General features: G+C 38.6%; 1 protein-coding gene across 1 annotated transcript; it reads right to left on the bottom strand.

The window, feature by feature from the left end:
* Positions 1-1310: 1310 nt before the first annotated feature.
* Positions 1311-2291, bottom strand: LOC100658332 (olfactory receptor 8G50-like). Its single transcript, XM_010597981.3, has one exon. The coding sequence runs from the start codon at positions 2277-2279 to the stop codon at positions 1329-1331; it is 951 nt and encodes a 316-aa protein (XP_010596283.2). The 5' UTR covers positions 2280-2291; the 3' UTR covers positions 1311-1328.
* Positions 2292-15583: the final 13292 nt, after the last annotated feature.

Below are 15583 nucleotides of genomic sequence, written 5' to 3'. Positions count from 1 at the left end.
CTGATGGTCTTTAAGAGTCTGAAGAAACAGTCTAGGGAGAGATGGGGAAATACATCCAGATGCTCTACCACCAGCAAGAGAAGATATGGGAGCTCAGCAACTGGCATGAAAAGCTGGTTGTAACTGAGGCAACAAGGGTTGCTAAGAGTTATTAATAGGAACAACACCATGGTAATTTTTTTTTTTTTTTGGTTTATTGACCCTTAAGAGGATGAAAAAGAGCTTCCTGGTTGCTATTCTAAAAAAGACCAATGGAAGCTTATTTGGGAAATGGAAGTGAAGGGAATTTATTGCTTACAAGTCTTCACAATATATCATCTGAGTCACATTTTTGGTTTTACACTTCCCCTTTGATAAGTAAGGAGCGAGATTCCCAAAATTTTAGTTGAAGCCTCAACAATTATTGAGTGACTACAAAATAATTCTACAAATTTTTTTTTCATGAATAAATATTTAGTCTTTGGGGAAGAAGGGTACAAGTAATTAGTCAGAAAACAATTTTCCAATTTTAACTTTTGCGTGTGAATAAGTGATCCATCTGAGTTCAATGCATAGTCAAAGAATGCCACTTCTACATCTGTAATTCTCTAATATGGGTGAAAAGAAATATCTTCAGAAATAGTGAAAACTGAATATGAGATTTACAAGAGAGTGGTAGTGGTAGCACTATTATAAAACTGTAAAGAAAAGAATGTTGCATAAAAGAATAAGTAAAAATACTCATAATGTATGCAGCCATGATTATTCTATCAGCCTCTTCCACCATATTGTTATCATCTTATGGGGATGAATTATGTTTTATAATCCACCATCTGCCCCCATAGTCCTTAATACAGTTCTCTGTACTTAGTAACTAGTAGGGATTGAATTTTGTAGATTTCAAATGATTAAAAATTATTTACTTTAGAGATTATTTTTTTCAGAAGAGTTTATTTGTACAATTATTAGTTTAAAAAAGGGGGACCAATACACAAGGTATTAAGAAGATCAAAGGATACAGACCGAAAAGATCATTCTATGAATTACAATAGGTAAATCTTTTTTAACAAAGTGCAAAATCCTGTATACATAAATTATAATATCTCCACTTGAAGTCTTTTGTATATTTAAAAAAAAAATGATTTGAGGTAACATGGGTTACTATGGGTGACCTCTGAGACTTCCTAGAATTGACAATGCCTTCCATGTGACTGCCCTCCATGTGACACTATGCATCCAGTCGTGTCCTTGAGAACTTTCTTCCAAATAAACAAGTGTTGGAAATAATTTCACTACTTCTATGTATATGTTGCTATCTTTAGAATGCTTCGTTATTAAATCTCCAAGAATCAGAAATCTTTGCCATTGCAAAATAATCTTTTCTCAATGATTTTATTTATTGCAACTTTGACATCCTTATTCCTTAGGCTGTAGATCAGGGGGTTCAGCATTGGCACAATAATGGTGTAAAACACAGAAGACACTTTTGCTTGGTTCACGGAGCTGACATTTGATGGCTGCAGGTACATGAATGCTGCAGAACCATAGAAGATTGTAACAGCCAAAACGTGGGAACTGCATGTGCTGAAGGCTTTGGACCTGCCCTCAGTGGAGCTAATTCGCAGAATGCTGGCAATGATGGAGACGTAGGAGCCAAAGATGGCCAAGACTGGTGCAAGAATATTAAATACACTGAAGAACAAAATCACCATTTCATTGATATAAGTGCTGGAGCAGGAGAGCTCCAGTAGTGGAAAAAGATCACAAAAATAATGGTTGATTATTTTAGCCTTGCAGAAAACCACTCTTAGCATGCAAACTATGTGAGCTGTGGCGCCAATCAAGCCCATCATATATACTGCAACTACGAACCAGGAGCAGACCTCATAAGACATGGTGACATTGTAAAGCAATGGATTACATATTGCAACATAACGATCATATGCCATCACAGCCAACATATGACATTCTGATATAATAAAAAAAGCAAAGAGGTAGAGTTGAGTCATGCATTCAGGGTAGGAGATGGTGTTCTTCTCTGTCACAAAGTTCACCAGCATTTTGGGAGCAATGACAGTGGAATAGCAGAAATCAATGAAGGACAGGCTGCTGAGGAAATAATACATAGGGGTGTGCAGGTGAGAACTGAACACAATCAGTGTGATCATCCCCAGGTTCCCTACCACTGTGACCACATAGACTCCTAGGAAGAAAAGAAGGAGGGGGAGCTGGAGCTCTGTTTTATCTGTTAGTCCAGCGAGGATGAACTCAGTCACTGTGGAGTGATTTCCTGCTGCCATTTTCCTCTGAGCAGTTTCTGGAGAAAGAGAAGAAGAAATTTGAGGTAGGTGTTTATTTATGCAAGTCTTATCATTCAGGTATCTCCAATTCTCTCTCCCTGTTCCTGCTCTATGTTGGAAGTTCAGGACTCTGGGCTTCAAGTATTACGAATCATGCAAATAAGCATCAGGTGGAATTATATCTTCTTTTGTTTCTATGTTCTAAGAGTGATTTGAAGTATGGTGACCGGCCTCAGAACAGCAAAAGAGCTATTCTGATAAATTAGAGTATTGAGTGTTCTGAGCCCTGGTGGTACAATGGTTTAGCACTGGGCTACTAACCAGAAGGTTGTCAATTCAAACCCACCCAGTAACTCTGCTGGAGAAAGATCTGAAGTCTGTTTCTGTAAACATTACAACCTAGAAAACCATATGAAGGATTCTACTCTGTCACATGGGACTGATATAAGTTGAAAAATGACTCATTAGTACCTAACAACAATGACAACAACAAAGCACTTTCCATGCCTTATTTGCACTTCTCTCAACTCTTCTGCAGAACAAATACTGCCAGGAAATGCTCTCGATCATTATCCATTGAAGAAATGCAAATCAAAACTACAATGAGATACAATCTCACCCAAAAAGGTTGACATGAATCCAAAAAACACAATATAATAAATGTTGGAGATTTGTGGAGACACTGAAATACTTATACACTGCTGGGGGGAATATAAAATGGTACAACCACTTTGGTGCTTCCTTAAAAAGCTGGAAATAGAACTACCATAGGATCCAGTACTCCCACTCATTGGAATGTATCCTAGAGAAATAACAGCCCTCACACAAATAGATGTGTGCACACCCATGTTCACTGTGACACTGTTTACAATAGCAAACAGATAGAAACAACTAAGGTGCCCATCAATGGATGAATGGATAAACAAATTATGGTATATTCACACTACGGAATACTATACCACCATAAAGGACAAGAATGAATCCGTGAAACATCTCATAACATCGAGGAACCTAGAAGGCATTATACTGAATGAAATTAGTCAGTCAAAAAAGGACAAATATTTTATGAGACCACTATTATAAGAACTCAGGAAAAGGTTTAAACACAGAAGAAAACAGTCTTTGATGGTTATGAGGGTGGGGAGGGAGGGTGAGCGTATTCACTAATTAGATAGTAGACAAGAATTATTTCAGGTGAAGGGAAGGACAACAGGCAATATAGGGAAAGTTAGCGCAACTGGACAAAAAGCTAAGAAGTTCCCTGAATACAACCAAACACTTTGAAGGACAGAGTAGCAGGGGTGGGGTGTTGGGGGACCATGGTTTCAGGGGACATCTAGGTCAATTGGTATAACAAAGTGTATTAAGAAAACGTTCTGCATCCCACTTTGGTGAGTGGTGTCTGGCAAGTGGCCATCTAAGATGCATAAATTGGTCTCTACCCACCTGGAGCAAAGGCTAATGAAGAACAACAAAGACACAAGGAAAATATGAGCCCAAGAGACAGAAAGGGCGACATAATCCAGAGACTCCATCAACCTGAGACCGGAAGAACAACTTGGTGCCCAGCAACCTCCAATGAGTACTCTGTGAAGGAACACAACAGAGAATCTCTCATGGAACAGGAGAAAAGGGGGACGCAGAACTGAAATTCTAGTAAAAAGACCAGACTTAATGGTTTGAGTGAGACTGGAGGGACCACAGAGGACATGGCCCCCGGAGTCTGTTAGTCCACAATTACAACCATTCCCGAAGCCAACTCTTCAAACAAAGGTTAGACTGGACTATGACATATAAAATGATACTTGTGAAGACAGTGCTTCTTAACTGAAGTAGACACACGAGACTACGTGGCCAGCTCCTGATGGGAGGTGAGATGAGAAGGTAGAGGCGGACAGGGCCTGGTTAAATGGACATGGGATATACAGCATGGAGAGGAGGAGAATGCTGTCACATTGTAGGGAGACCAACTAGGGTCATATAACAATGTATGTATAAGTTTTGTAAGAGAAACTGACTTGAACTGTAAACCTTCACTTAAAGCACAATAAAAAAAAAGAAGAAGGAAAAAGAAGATCTCCAGGCCTTTCTTCTGATGTAACATGAATGGATATAAACCTCAGATCTTTTGGTTAGTGGTAAAAAGTAGCATAGGTTAACTATTTGCACCACCCAGGAACTCCATATACCCAGGAGCTATACTAAATTACTAATATATTGTATGATAATAAATTTCAAAAATGATCTTTAGATACTTTCATGAGGAAACGGTGCTGGACTTACATTCTTTCCTGAGTCATTTCACAGTACAGCCTGCTTCTCTTCTGTCACCTGGCCCCCATCTTCCAATAATAGTTCTATATTGGATCTTTCTCATCTTTGCCACTCACTATTTCTTGGAACTGATAGGACTGCTCCAGCTATCCTTTTTTAAGGCCCCATTAATGCACAACAGGTGAATCTAATGCACTTTTATTAAAAACAGTTTGGGTATAAAAAGTTATTACACCACAGGCAGAATATAACTGCAAATGGAGTGTTAGAAAGCCATGTCCATGAGGAATGTCTTACTAATACTGTTGCCCCAGCAGCCTGAGTTGGTCTGCCATGTTCTCCTATCTGTCTATATCAACAGCTGTGAATCAACGAGATTGTGAAGAAGTAGTACAGTGGGTTTTTTTTTTTTTTTTGGTAACACAGTGCTTAGGAAACATTTTTGAATTTAGAACCTTTCACAAAACATGCATTTTTCAAATCACCATTCTCTAAGTTCTACCCCTTTTATATAAGTGTGTCATCTGCTTGATCCATAAAGGTATTCAAATTTATGACTCCTTGCTAGACCCTTTTTCCAATTCTCTCCTTTTGAGAACAAACTCTTCCTAGAGTGGATAAAGGGCAACTCCAAAATTCCCTCATATTAAAATACTACAGATTCACTGTTGTTTTTGATAAGATTCCTCAAATTTGAATGATTCTAAGGGTCAGGTGGATGTAAGAAATTAGAATCTTACGATACAATATGACGAGTACATGCTCTGATAAAAACTTTTTTTTCAAAAAAATAAAATCCACAGCTAACATCATACTTAATGATAAAAGACTGAATGTCTTCTCCAAATATCAAGAATAAGAGAAGAATGTTCATTCTAGCTATTCTATTCAATATTATACTTGAGGCTCAAGGCAGAACAATCAAACAGAAAATGAATTAAAAGGTGTCTGTACTGGAAAGTTAGAGGTAAAACTATCTCTTTTAAAAGATTATAGAAATTTGTATATGAAAAAAAGATAAAAAATATATTAGAGTTAATTTAAAAGTTCGACAAAGTTGCAGCTTAAAGATCAACATAGAAAATTTAATCATATTTGTATACATTAACAATGTTGTTGTTGTTAGGTCCAGTCAAGTCACTTGCGACTCATAACAACCCTACATAAAACAGAACAAAACACTGCCTGGTCCTACCTCATCCTTATATCGTTGCTGTGTTTGAGCCCATCTTTGTAGCTACTGTGTGACTTCATCTTATTGAGAGTCTTCCTCTTTTTTGCTGACATTCTACTTTAGGAAGCATGATGACCTTCTCCAGGAATTGGTCTCTCCTAATAGCATGTCCAAAGTATGCAAGACAAAGTCTTGCCATCTTCCCTTCTAAGGAGTATTATGGATGTACTTCATCCAAGGCAGATTTCTTTGGTCTTCTGGCAGTCCATGGTATATTCAGTATTCTTCACCAATGCCATAATTCAAATGCATCAATTCTTCTTTCGTCTTCCTTATTTATTGTCCAGCTTTTGCATGCATATGAGACAAATGAAAAGACCATGGCTTGGGTTCAAACCAAAAAACCTGTTGCCGTCAGTCGATTCTGACCCATAGTGACCCTATAGGTCAGAACAGAACTGCCCCATATGGGTTCTGAAGAGGATCTGATGGATTCGAACTGCCAACCTTTACAGTTAGCTGAACTCTTACCCACTGCACCACCAGGGCCTCAAGATGACATTTTTATGTTTTAATACTATAAAGAGCTCTTTTACAGCAGATTTGCCCAATGCAATATGTCATTTTATTCCTGGCATTGACCATTTTGAATTGAATAACCATATGGTCTACTATCCAAGAAGGTCACATTCATCTTCAAAAAGAACATCTTGAGCTCTATCCTGAAATACAACCCTGTCAGTGATAACACCCATAAGGTTACAAGGAAGACCAGTTAATACATTATTATTCAATTTTACACACCAACAACTAATGCCAAAGATTAAAAAAATTGGAGATGGGGTCAAGATGGCTGACTAGGTAGAACCTACCGTGGATCCCTCTTGCAACAAAGACTCGGAAAAACAAGTGAATCGATCACATACATGACAATCTACAAACCTGACCATCAAACACAGATCTAAAGAGTTGACCTGAGTGACAGGGGAGCGAAAACCATGCCCTGAAGCAGCGACCGCCTCTGGAACCGGCATCTCACTCCACAGCCTTGAGCCCTCACGGTTCCCTGGTGCCGAGTGGTGGGGCTGATTGCGGCTTGCTGAGACGGGGCAGGCATGGGACACAGCCCTAACCCTTAGCCCCCTGGAGTAACCTCGGTAAAGACTCAGCCAGTGCAAACAGGCTGCACACCGGTGTAGCTAAGGAGAGAATGAGCAACCACGGGGAAGCAGTGACTGTTTTCAGAGCCTGGAGACAGCGTCCCAGTCAGAAAACCCTGGTGGCAGGCTTTGCACTGGGTGCAGGGGAGCTGAGCAGGGCTTCCTGAGACGGCGCAAACACGGGACGCAGTCCTAGCCCTCAGAAGTGACCTCGGGGGAAACCCAGCCAGTGCACACAGGCAGCACAGCAACACGGCTGAGAGGAGGAGAAGTCACCAGGAGGCAGCGACTGGTTTTAGAGCCTGGAGTGTGGCGTCCCAGCCAGGGAGCACTGGAGCTGGCCTTTGGACTGGGAATGGAGGAGCTGACAACGGTTTCTGAGACAGAACAAGCAGGGAGCTCAGGCCTGACCCTCGGAGGCAATCTCAACCCAGCCAGCACACACAGGCTACATGCCCCTCAGGAATCTCAGATAAAAGAGTCATCATCAAGCAAGATAAGTAACTTTGTCTATATTGTTGGGTGCTACTCTCTTCTATCTGCTCCCTCCCCTCTCTGTCCCAGTCAGCTTCATTAACATTGGAATTTCCGGGGCCATGGAGTGAAGTGCTCTGCATTTTTTTCTTTTGTCTTTTCCTAACCCATTCTCCTGGCCTGAGAGAAGCAGCAACTAAAAACCCAGGGAAGAAAAATCCTTCCCTGACTTCCCTAAACTGGACTAAAAATACAGAACCAGCTCTGGCCAAGCATATCAGATCCACAGTCTGGGGCTTTCATCCCTACAGGGAACAAGGTGGCTATTATAATGTAAAGGCAATTCTGATAGAGATCTGACTGTAATTGTTTTAGCAGATCACTGGAAAGACAAGTTTTCCAGGTCTGATATCTCTACCTATTAAACAGAGCCCTCACTGATCCACAATGGGGAACTGAGGGCTGAAGCTCTACCCAAACCACCTAGCTACATGCGAAAGGGGTCTGAGGATACTGATGCCTACCAGTCTTTTGAGGTACATGCATTGGGTGTCTTACATACAGCCTCAGAGCCTACCCACCAAAGATCTTTAGGAACAGAGACACACCAACCTCACTGGCACTTGGGGGAAGGCTGTCAGCATCCTGCCCACCCTGGAGTAGGACCCCCTGCTACTAGAATCTGGTGCACACAACTATCATCACTATTCCTCTAAGTTAATAGGTGACAGTCTACACCACACACTTGGTGACCCAAAATCAGAACACCTAAGCTGATTCTATTAAAGAATAGTGAATGGGATCTTAGGCTTATATATCTGGTAACAGTCCAAACCAGGTGGTAATAGGACATAAGTGATTCAAAGGCTACAACAATCAAGACAGCACAATCTGGGTATACTGAAAGGAAACAAAACAAGATAAGACTCAGTGAGCAAATATAAAATAAATCACTACAATATCTTACAGATGGCTCGGAGACAGCAGTCGATATCAAACCACATAAAGAAGCAGACCATGATTGCTTCTACAACTCCCAAATTAAAGAATCAAAATTTTTCCCAAATAAAGATACAATCCTGGAATTGCCAGATGCAGAATATAAAAAACTAATATACAGAATGCCTCAAGACATCAGGGATGACCTCAGAAATGAAATAAGGCAATCTACAGAAAAAGCCAAGGAACACACTGATAAAGCAGTTGAACAAATCAAAAAGATTATTCAAGAACATAGTGGAAAAATTAATAAGCTGCAAGAATCCATAAAGAGGCAGCATTCAGAAATCCAAAAGATTGACAGTAAATTACAGAATTAGACAAGCCAATAGGAAGTCAGAGGAGCAGAACTGAAGAATTGGAATGCAGAGAGGGGGAGATGGAGGATAAGGCAATTGACACCAATATAGTTGAAGAAAAATTAGATAAAAGAATTAAAAAAAACGAAAAAACCCTAAGAATCATGTGGGACTCTATCAGGACAAACCTGCGTGTGATTGGAGTTACAGAACAGGGAGGGATAACAGAAAATACAGAGAGAATAGTTGAAGATCTATTGGCAGAAAACTTCCCTGACATCATGAAAGACGAAAGGATATCTATCCAAGATGCTCATTGAACCCCATATAAGATTGATCCAAAAAGAAAATTACCAAGACGTATTATAATCAAACTTGCCAAAACCAAAGATAAAGAGAAAATTTTAAAAGCAGCCAGGGATAAAAGAAAAGCCACCTACAAAAGAAAATCAATAAGAATAAGTTCAGACTACTCAGCAGAGACCATGCAGGCAAGAAGGGAATGGGATGACATATACAGAGCACTGAAGGAGAAAAACTGCCAGCCAAGGATCATATATCCAGCAAAACTCTCTCTAAAATATGAAGGTGAAATTAAAACCTTTACAGATAAACACAAGCTTAGAGAATTTGCAAAAATCAAACCAAAGCTACAAGAATTACTAAAGGAAATTATTTGGTCAGAAAATCAATAATATCAGATACCAACACAACACAAGGTCACAGAACAGTACATCCTGGTATCAACTCAAATAGGGAAATCACAAAAACAAAATAAATTAATTTTAAAAAGAAATAAAATGCTCAAAACAGGGAATCATTGAAGTCATTATGTAAAAGATCACAATAATCAAAAAGAGGGACTAAATGCAGGAGGCATAGATCTTCCATATGGAGAGGAAAACAAGGCAATACAGGATGATACAAGTCAGGTTTTTGCTTAGAAAAATAGGGGTAAATATTAACGTAACCACAAAGAGGTCTAGCAATTCCATAATTCAAAATAAAAACCAAGAAAAACATAAAGACTTAGCAAACATAAATTCAACTACTATGAAAATGAGGAACACAAAATTTAAAAAGAAAAACTTCTCAGCACAAAAAAGTATGTGGAAAAATGAAATTGTCAACAACACACCCAAAAAGGCATCAAAATGACAGCACTAAACTCATACTTATCTATATTTACGCTGAATGTAAATGGACTAAATGCACCAATAAAGAGACAGAGAGTCTCCGACTGGATAAAGAAACACAACCCATCTATATGCTGCCTACAAGGGACACAACTTAGACTTAGAAACACAAACAAACTAAAACTCAAAAGATGGAAAAAATATATCAAGCAAACAAACAATCAAAACAGAGCAGGAGTGGCAATATTAATTTCTGACAAAATAGACTTTAAAGTTAAATCCACCACAAAGGATAAAGAAGGACACTACATATTGATTAAAGGGGCAATTTATCAGAAAGATATAACCATATTAAATATTTATGCACCCAATGAGAGGGTGCAAGATACATAAAACAAACTTTAACAGAATTGAAAAGTGAGATACACACCTCTGCAATTATAGTAGGAGACTTCAACACACCACTTTTGGAGAAGGATAGGACTTCCAGTAAGAAGCTGGATAGAGACATGGAAGATCTAATTGCTACAATCAACCAACTTGACCTCAGATTTATACAGAACACTCCACCCAACAGCTGCAAAGTATACTTTTTTTCTAGCGCACATGGAACATTCTCTAGACTAGATCACATATCAGGTGATAAAACAAATCTTTGCAGAATCCAAAACATCCAAATATTACAAAGCATCTTCTCAGACTACAAGACCATAAAAGTAGAAATCAGTAACAGAAAAAGCAGGGAAATGAAATCAAATACTTGGAAACTGAACAATACCCTGCTCAAAAAAGACTGGGTTATAGAAGACATTAATCAGGGAATAAAAAAATTCATAGAATGCAACGAGAATGAAAACACTTCCTATCAAACCTCTGGGACATAGCAAAAGCAGTGCTCAGAGGTCAATTTATATCAATGAATGCACACATACATAAAGAAGAAAGAGCCAAAATCAGAGAACTGTCCCTACAACTTGAACAAATAGAAAGCCAGCAACAAAAGAATCCATCAGGCACCAGAAGAAACCAAAAAATAAAAATAAGAGCTGAACTAAATGATTTAGAGAACAGAAAAACAATTGAAAGAATTAACAAAGCCAAAAGCTGGTTCTTTAAAACAATGAACAAAATTGATAAACCATTGGCCAGACTGACTAAAGAAATACAAGAAAGGAAAAAAATAACTCGAATAGGAAATGAGTTGGGCCATATAACAACAGACCCAACTGAAATCAAAAGAATCACATCAGATTATTACGAAAAATTGTACTCTAACAAATTTGTAAACCTAGGAGGAATGGATGAATTCCTAGAAAAACGCTATCTACCTAAACTAACACAATTGGAAGTAGAACAACTAAATAGACCCATAACAAAAAAAGAGATTGAAAAGGTAATCAAAATCTCCAAACAAAAAAAAGCCCTGGCCCAGACAGCTTCGCTGCAGAGTCCTACCAATCTTTCAGAGAAGAGTTAACACCACTACTACTAAAGGTATTTCAAAGCATAGAAAATGATGGAATACTACCTAACTCATTCTATGAAGCCACCATATCTCTGATACCAAAGCCAGGTAAAGACACAACAAAAAAAGAAAATTACAGACATATATCCCTCATGAACAAAGATGCAAAAATCCTCAACAAAATTCTAGCCAATAGAATTCAATGACATACCAAAAAAATAATTCACCACGACCAAGTGGGATTTATACCAGGTATGCAAGGCTGGCTCAATATTAGAAAAACCGTTAATGTAATCCACCATATAAATAATACTAAAGACAAAAACCACATGATCTTATCAATTGATGCAGAAAAGGTATTTGACAAAGTCCAACACCCATTCATGACGAAAATTCTCAGCAAAATAGGAATTGAAGGAAAATTCCTCAACATAATAAAGGGTATCTAGTTTTTTTTTATACAAAGCCAACAGCGAACATCATTTTAAAGGGAGAGAGCCTGAAAGTATTTCCCTTGAGAACGGGAACCAGACAAGGATGCCCTTTATCACCGCTCTTATTCAACATTGTGCTAGAGGTAATAGCCAGAGCAATTGGGCTAGACAAATAAATAAAGGGAATCCGGAATGGCAAGAAAGAAGTAAAATTATCTCTATTTGCAGATCACATGATCTTATACACAGAAAGCCCTAAGGAATCTTCCAGAAAACTACTGAAACTAATAGTTTGGCAGATTTTCAGGTTACAAGATAAACATACAAAATTCATTTGGATTCCTCTACGTCAACAAAAAGAACATCGAAGAGGAAATCACCAAATCAATACCATTCACAGTAGCCCCCAAGAAGATAAAATACTTAGGAATAAATGTTACCAAAGATATAAAAGACCTATACAAAGAAAACTACAAGGTACTACTGCAAGAAACTAAAAGGGACCTACATAAGTGGAAAAACATACCTTGCTCATGGATAGGAAGACTTAACATTGTAAAAATGTCTATTCTACCAAAAGCCATCTATACGTACAAAGCACTTCCGATCCAAATTCCAATGACATTTTTTAATGTGATGGAGAAACAAATCACCAACTTCATATGGAAGGGAAAGAAGCCTTGGATAAGCAAAGCATTACTGAAAAAGAAGAAGAAAGTGGGAGGCCTCACTCTACCTGATTTTAGAACCTATTATACAGCCACAGTAGTCAAAACAGCCTAGTACTGGTACAACAACAGGCACATAGACCAATGGAACAGAATTGAGAATCCAGATATAAATCCATCCATATATGAGCAGCTGATATTTGACAAAGGCCCAGTATCAGTTAATTGGGGAAAAGATAGTCTTTTTAACAAATGGTGCTGGCATAATTGGATATCCATTTGCAAAAAAATGAAACAGGACCCATACCTCACACCATGCACAAAAAGTAACTCAAGTGGATCAAAGACCTAAAATAAAGACTAAAACGATAAAGATCATGGGAGAAAAAAATAGGGACAATGTTAGGAGCCCTAATACAAGGCATAAACAGAATAGAAAACATTACCAAAAATGACGAAGAGAAACCTGATAACTGGGAGCTCCTAAAAATCAAACACCTATGCTCATCTAAAGACTTCAAAAGAGTAAAAAGACCACCTACAGACTGGGAAAAAATTTTCAGCTATGACATCTCCAACCAGCACCTGATCTCTAAAATCTATATGACTCTGTTAAAACTCAACCACAAAATGACAAACAACCCAATCAAGAAGTGGGCAAGGGATATGAACACGTACTTCACTAAAGAAGATATTCAGGCACCTAACAGATACATGAGAAAATGCATTAGCCATTAGAGAAATGCAAATTAAAACTACAAGGAGATTCCATATCACGCCAACAACAACAACAACAAAAAGGCTGGCATTAATCCAAAAAACACAAAATAATAAATGTTGGAGAGGCTGTGGAGAGATTGGAACTCTTATACACTGCTGGTGGGAGTGTAAAATGGTACAACCACTATGGAAATCTATCTGGTATTTCCTTAAAAAGCTAGAAATAGAACTACCATAAAACCATACAACCCAGAAATCCCACTCCTTGAATATTTCCTAGAGAAATAAGAGCCTTTACAGGAACAGATATATGCACACCCATGTTTATTGCAGCACTGTTTACAATAGCATAAAGCTGGAAGCAACCAAGGTGTCCATCAATGGATGAATGAATTATGGTATATTCACACAATAGAATACTACACATCGATTAAAACACTGATAAATCTGTGAAAAATTTCATAACATGGAGGAACCTGGAATACATATTATGCTGAGTGAAATTAGATGCAAAAGGACTAATATTATATAAGACCACTATTATAAGATCTTGAGAAATAGTATAAACTGAGAAGAACACATACTTTTATGGTTATGAGGGGGGGAAGGAGGGAGGGTGGGAGAGGGTTATTTACTGATTAGATAGTAGATAAGAACTACTTTAGGTAGAGGGAAGAACAACACTCAATACAGGGAAGGTCAGCTCAATTGGACTGGACCAAAAGCAAAGAAGTTTCCGAGATAACCTGAATGCTTCAGAGGTCAGCGGAGCAAGGGCGGGGGTTTGGGGACTATGGTTTCAGGGGACATCTAAGTCAAGTGGCAAAATAAATTCTATTAAGAAAACATTCTGTATCCCACTTTGAAGTGTGATGTCTGGGGTTTTAAATGCTAACAATCGGCCATCTAAGATGCATCAATTGGTCTCAACCCACCTGGGTCAAAGGAGGAGAACACCAAGGTCACAAGATACTTATGAGCCCAAGAGACAGAAAGGGCCACATGAACTAGAGACTTACATCATCCTGAGACCAGAAGAACTAGTTGGTGCCCGGCCACAATTGATGACTGCCCTCACAGGGAGCACAACAGAGAACCCCTGAGGGAACAGGAGATCAGTGGGATGCAGACCCCAAATTCTCATAAAAAGCCCAGACTAATGGTCTGACTGAGACTAGAAGAATCCCAGCAGTCATGGTCCCCAAACCTTCTGTTGGCCCAGGACAGGAACTATTCCCGAAGACAACTCATCAGACATGGATTGGACTGGACAGTGTGTTGGCGAGAGATGCTGATGAGGAGTGAGCACTTGAGACTTTGTTGGCATCTCCTGTCTGGAGGGGAGATGGGAGGGTAGAGAGGGTTAGAAACTGGCAAAATGGTCATAAAAGGAGAGACTGGAAGGAGGGAGCGGGCTGACTCATTAGGGGGATAGTAAATGGGAGTATGTAGTAAGGTATATATAAGTTTATGTGTGAGAGACTGACTTGATTTGTAAACTTTCACTTAAAGCACAATAAAAATTATTTAAAAGAAAATTGAAGATTTTTTACCAATTTTTGCCATCTGAAATTGATCAAACAAGCAACCAAGATACATTTATAATTACTGGCAATTGGAGTGCAAAAGTTGGAAACAAAGATATAGTGTCAGTAGTTGGAAAATATGGCCTTCATATGAGAAATGATGTGGGAGAGCGTATGATACAATTTGTAAGACCAAGAACATATTCATTGGAAATACCTTTTTTACAGCAATATAAATGGCAACTAAACAAATGGATCTTTCCTGATGGAATGCAGAGCAATCAAATTGACTACATCTGTGAGAAGAAACAATGGAGAAGCTCAATATCATAAGTCAGCACAAAGCCTGGGGCTGACTGCAGAACAGATCATCAGTTGCTCATATACAAGTTCAAATTGAAGCTGAAGAAAATTAAAACAAGTTCACAAGAGCCAAAGTATGACCTTGAGTACATCCCATCTGAATTTAGGCACTATCTCAATAATAGATTTGACACACTGAACAATAATGACTGAAGCTAGACCACACCTAACCAAAACAACATCTAGAATATGTTAATAATTCTTATGACTGAACAAGAAGACACACACCCAATAAAAATATGAGCAAAGGAATCAAATATATATTTCTGTAAAGAAAATATACATAAGGCCTATAAACACATTGAAAGATGCTAGACATCATTAGTCAATAAAAAGCATTGCCATCAATTTGATTCCCATTGTTAGTGACCCTGTAGGACATAATAGAACTGCCCCAAAGTGTTTCCAACTAGTAGCTGATGGATTCAAACAGCCAACCTTTTGGTTAGCAGCCTTAGCACTTAACCACTATGACAATAGGGCTCCCATTAGTCAATACCCAAATACAAACCAATCCCATTGCCCTGGAGTCCCTCCTGACTCACAGCGACCTATAGGACAGAGTAGAACTGCTCCATAGGGTTTCCAAGGAGCGCCTGGTGAATTCGAATT

This window comes from Loxodonta africana, chromosome 15 (assembly GCF_030014295.1).
Source record: "Loxodonta africana isolate mLoxAfr1 chromosome 15, mLoxAfr1.hap2, whole genome shotgun sequence".
Taxonomy (NCBI): Eukaryota; Metazoa; Chordata; class Mammalia; order Proboscidea; family Elephantidae; genus Loxodonta; species Loxodonta africana.
Note: the sequence above shows the minus strand (reverse complement) of the source record. Positions and strands in the feature narration are given on the sequence as shown.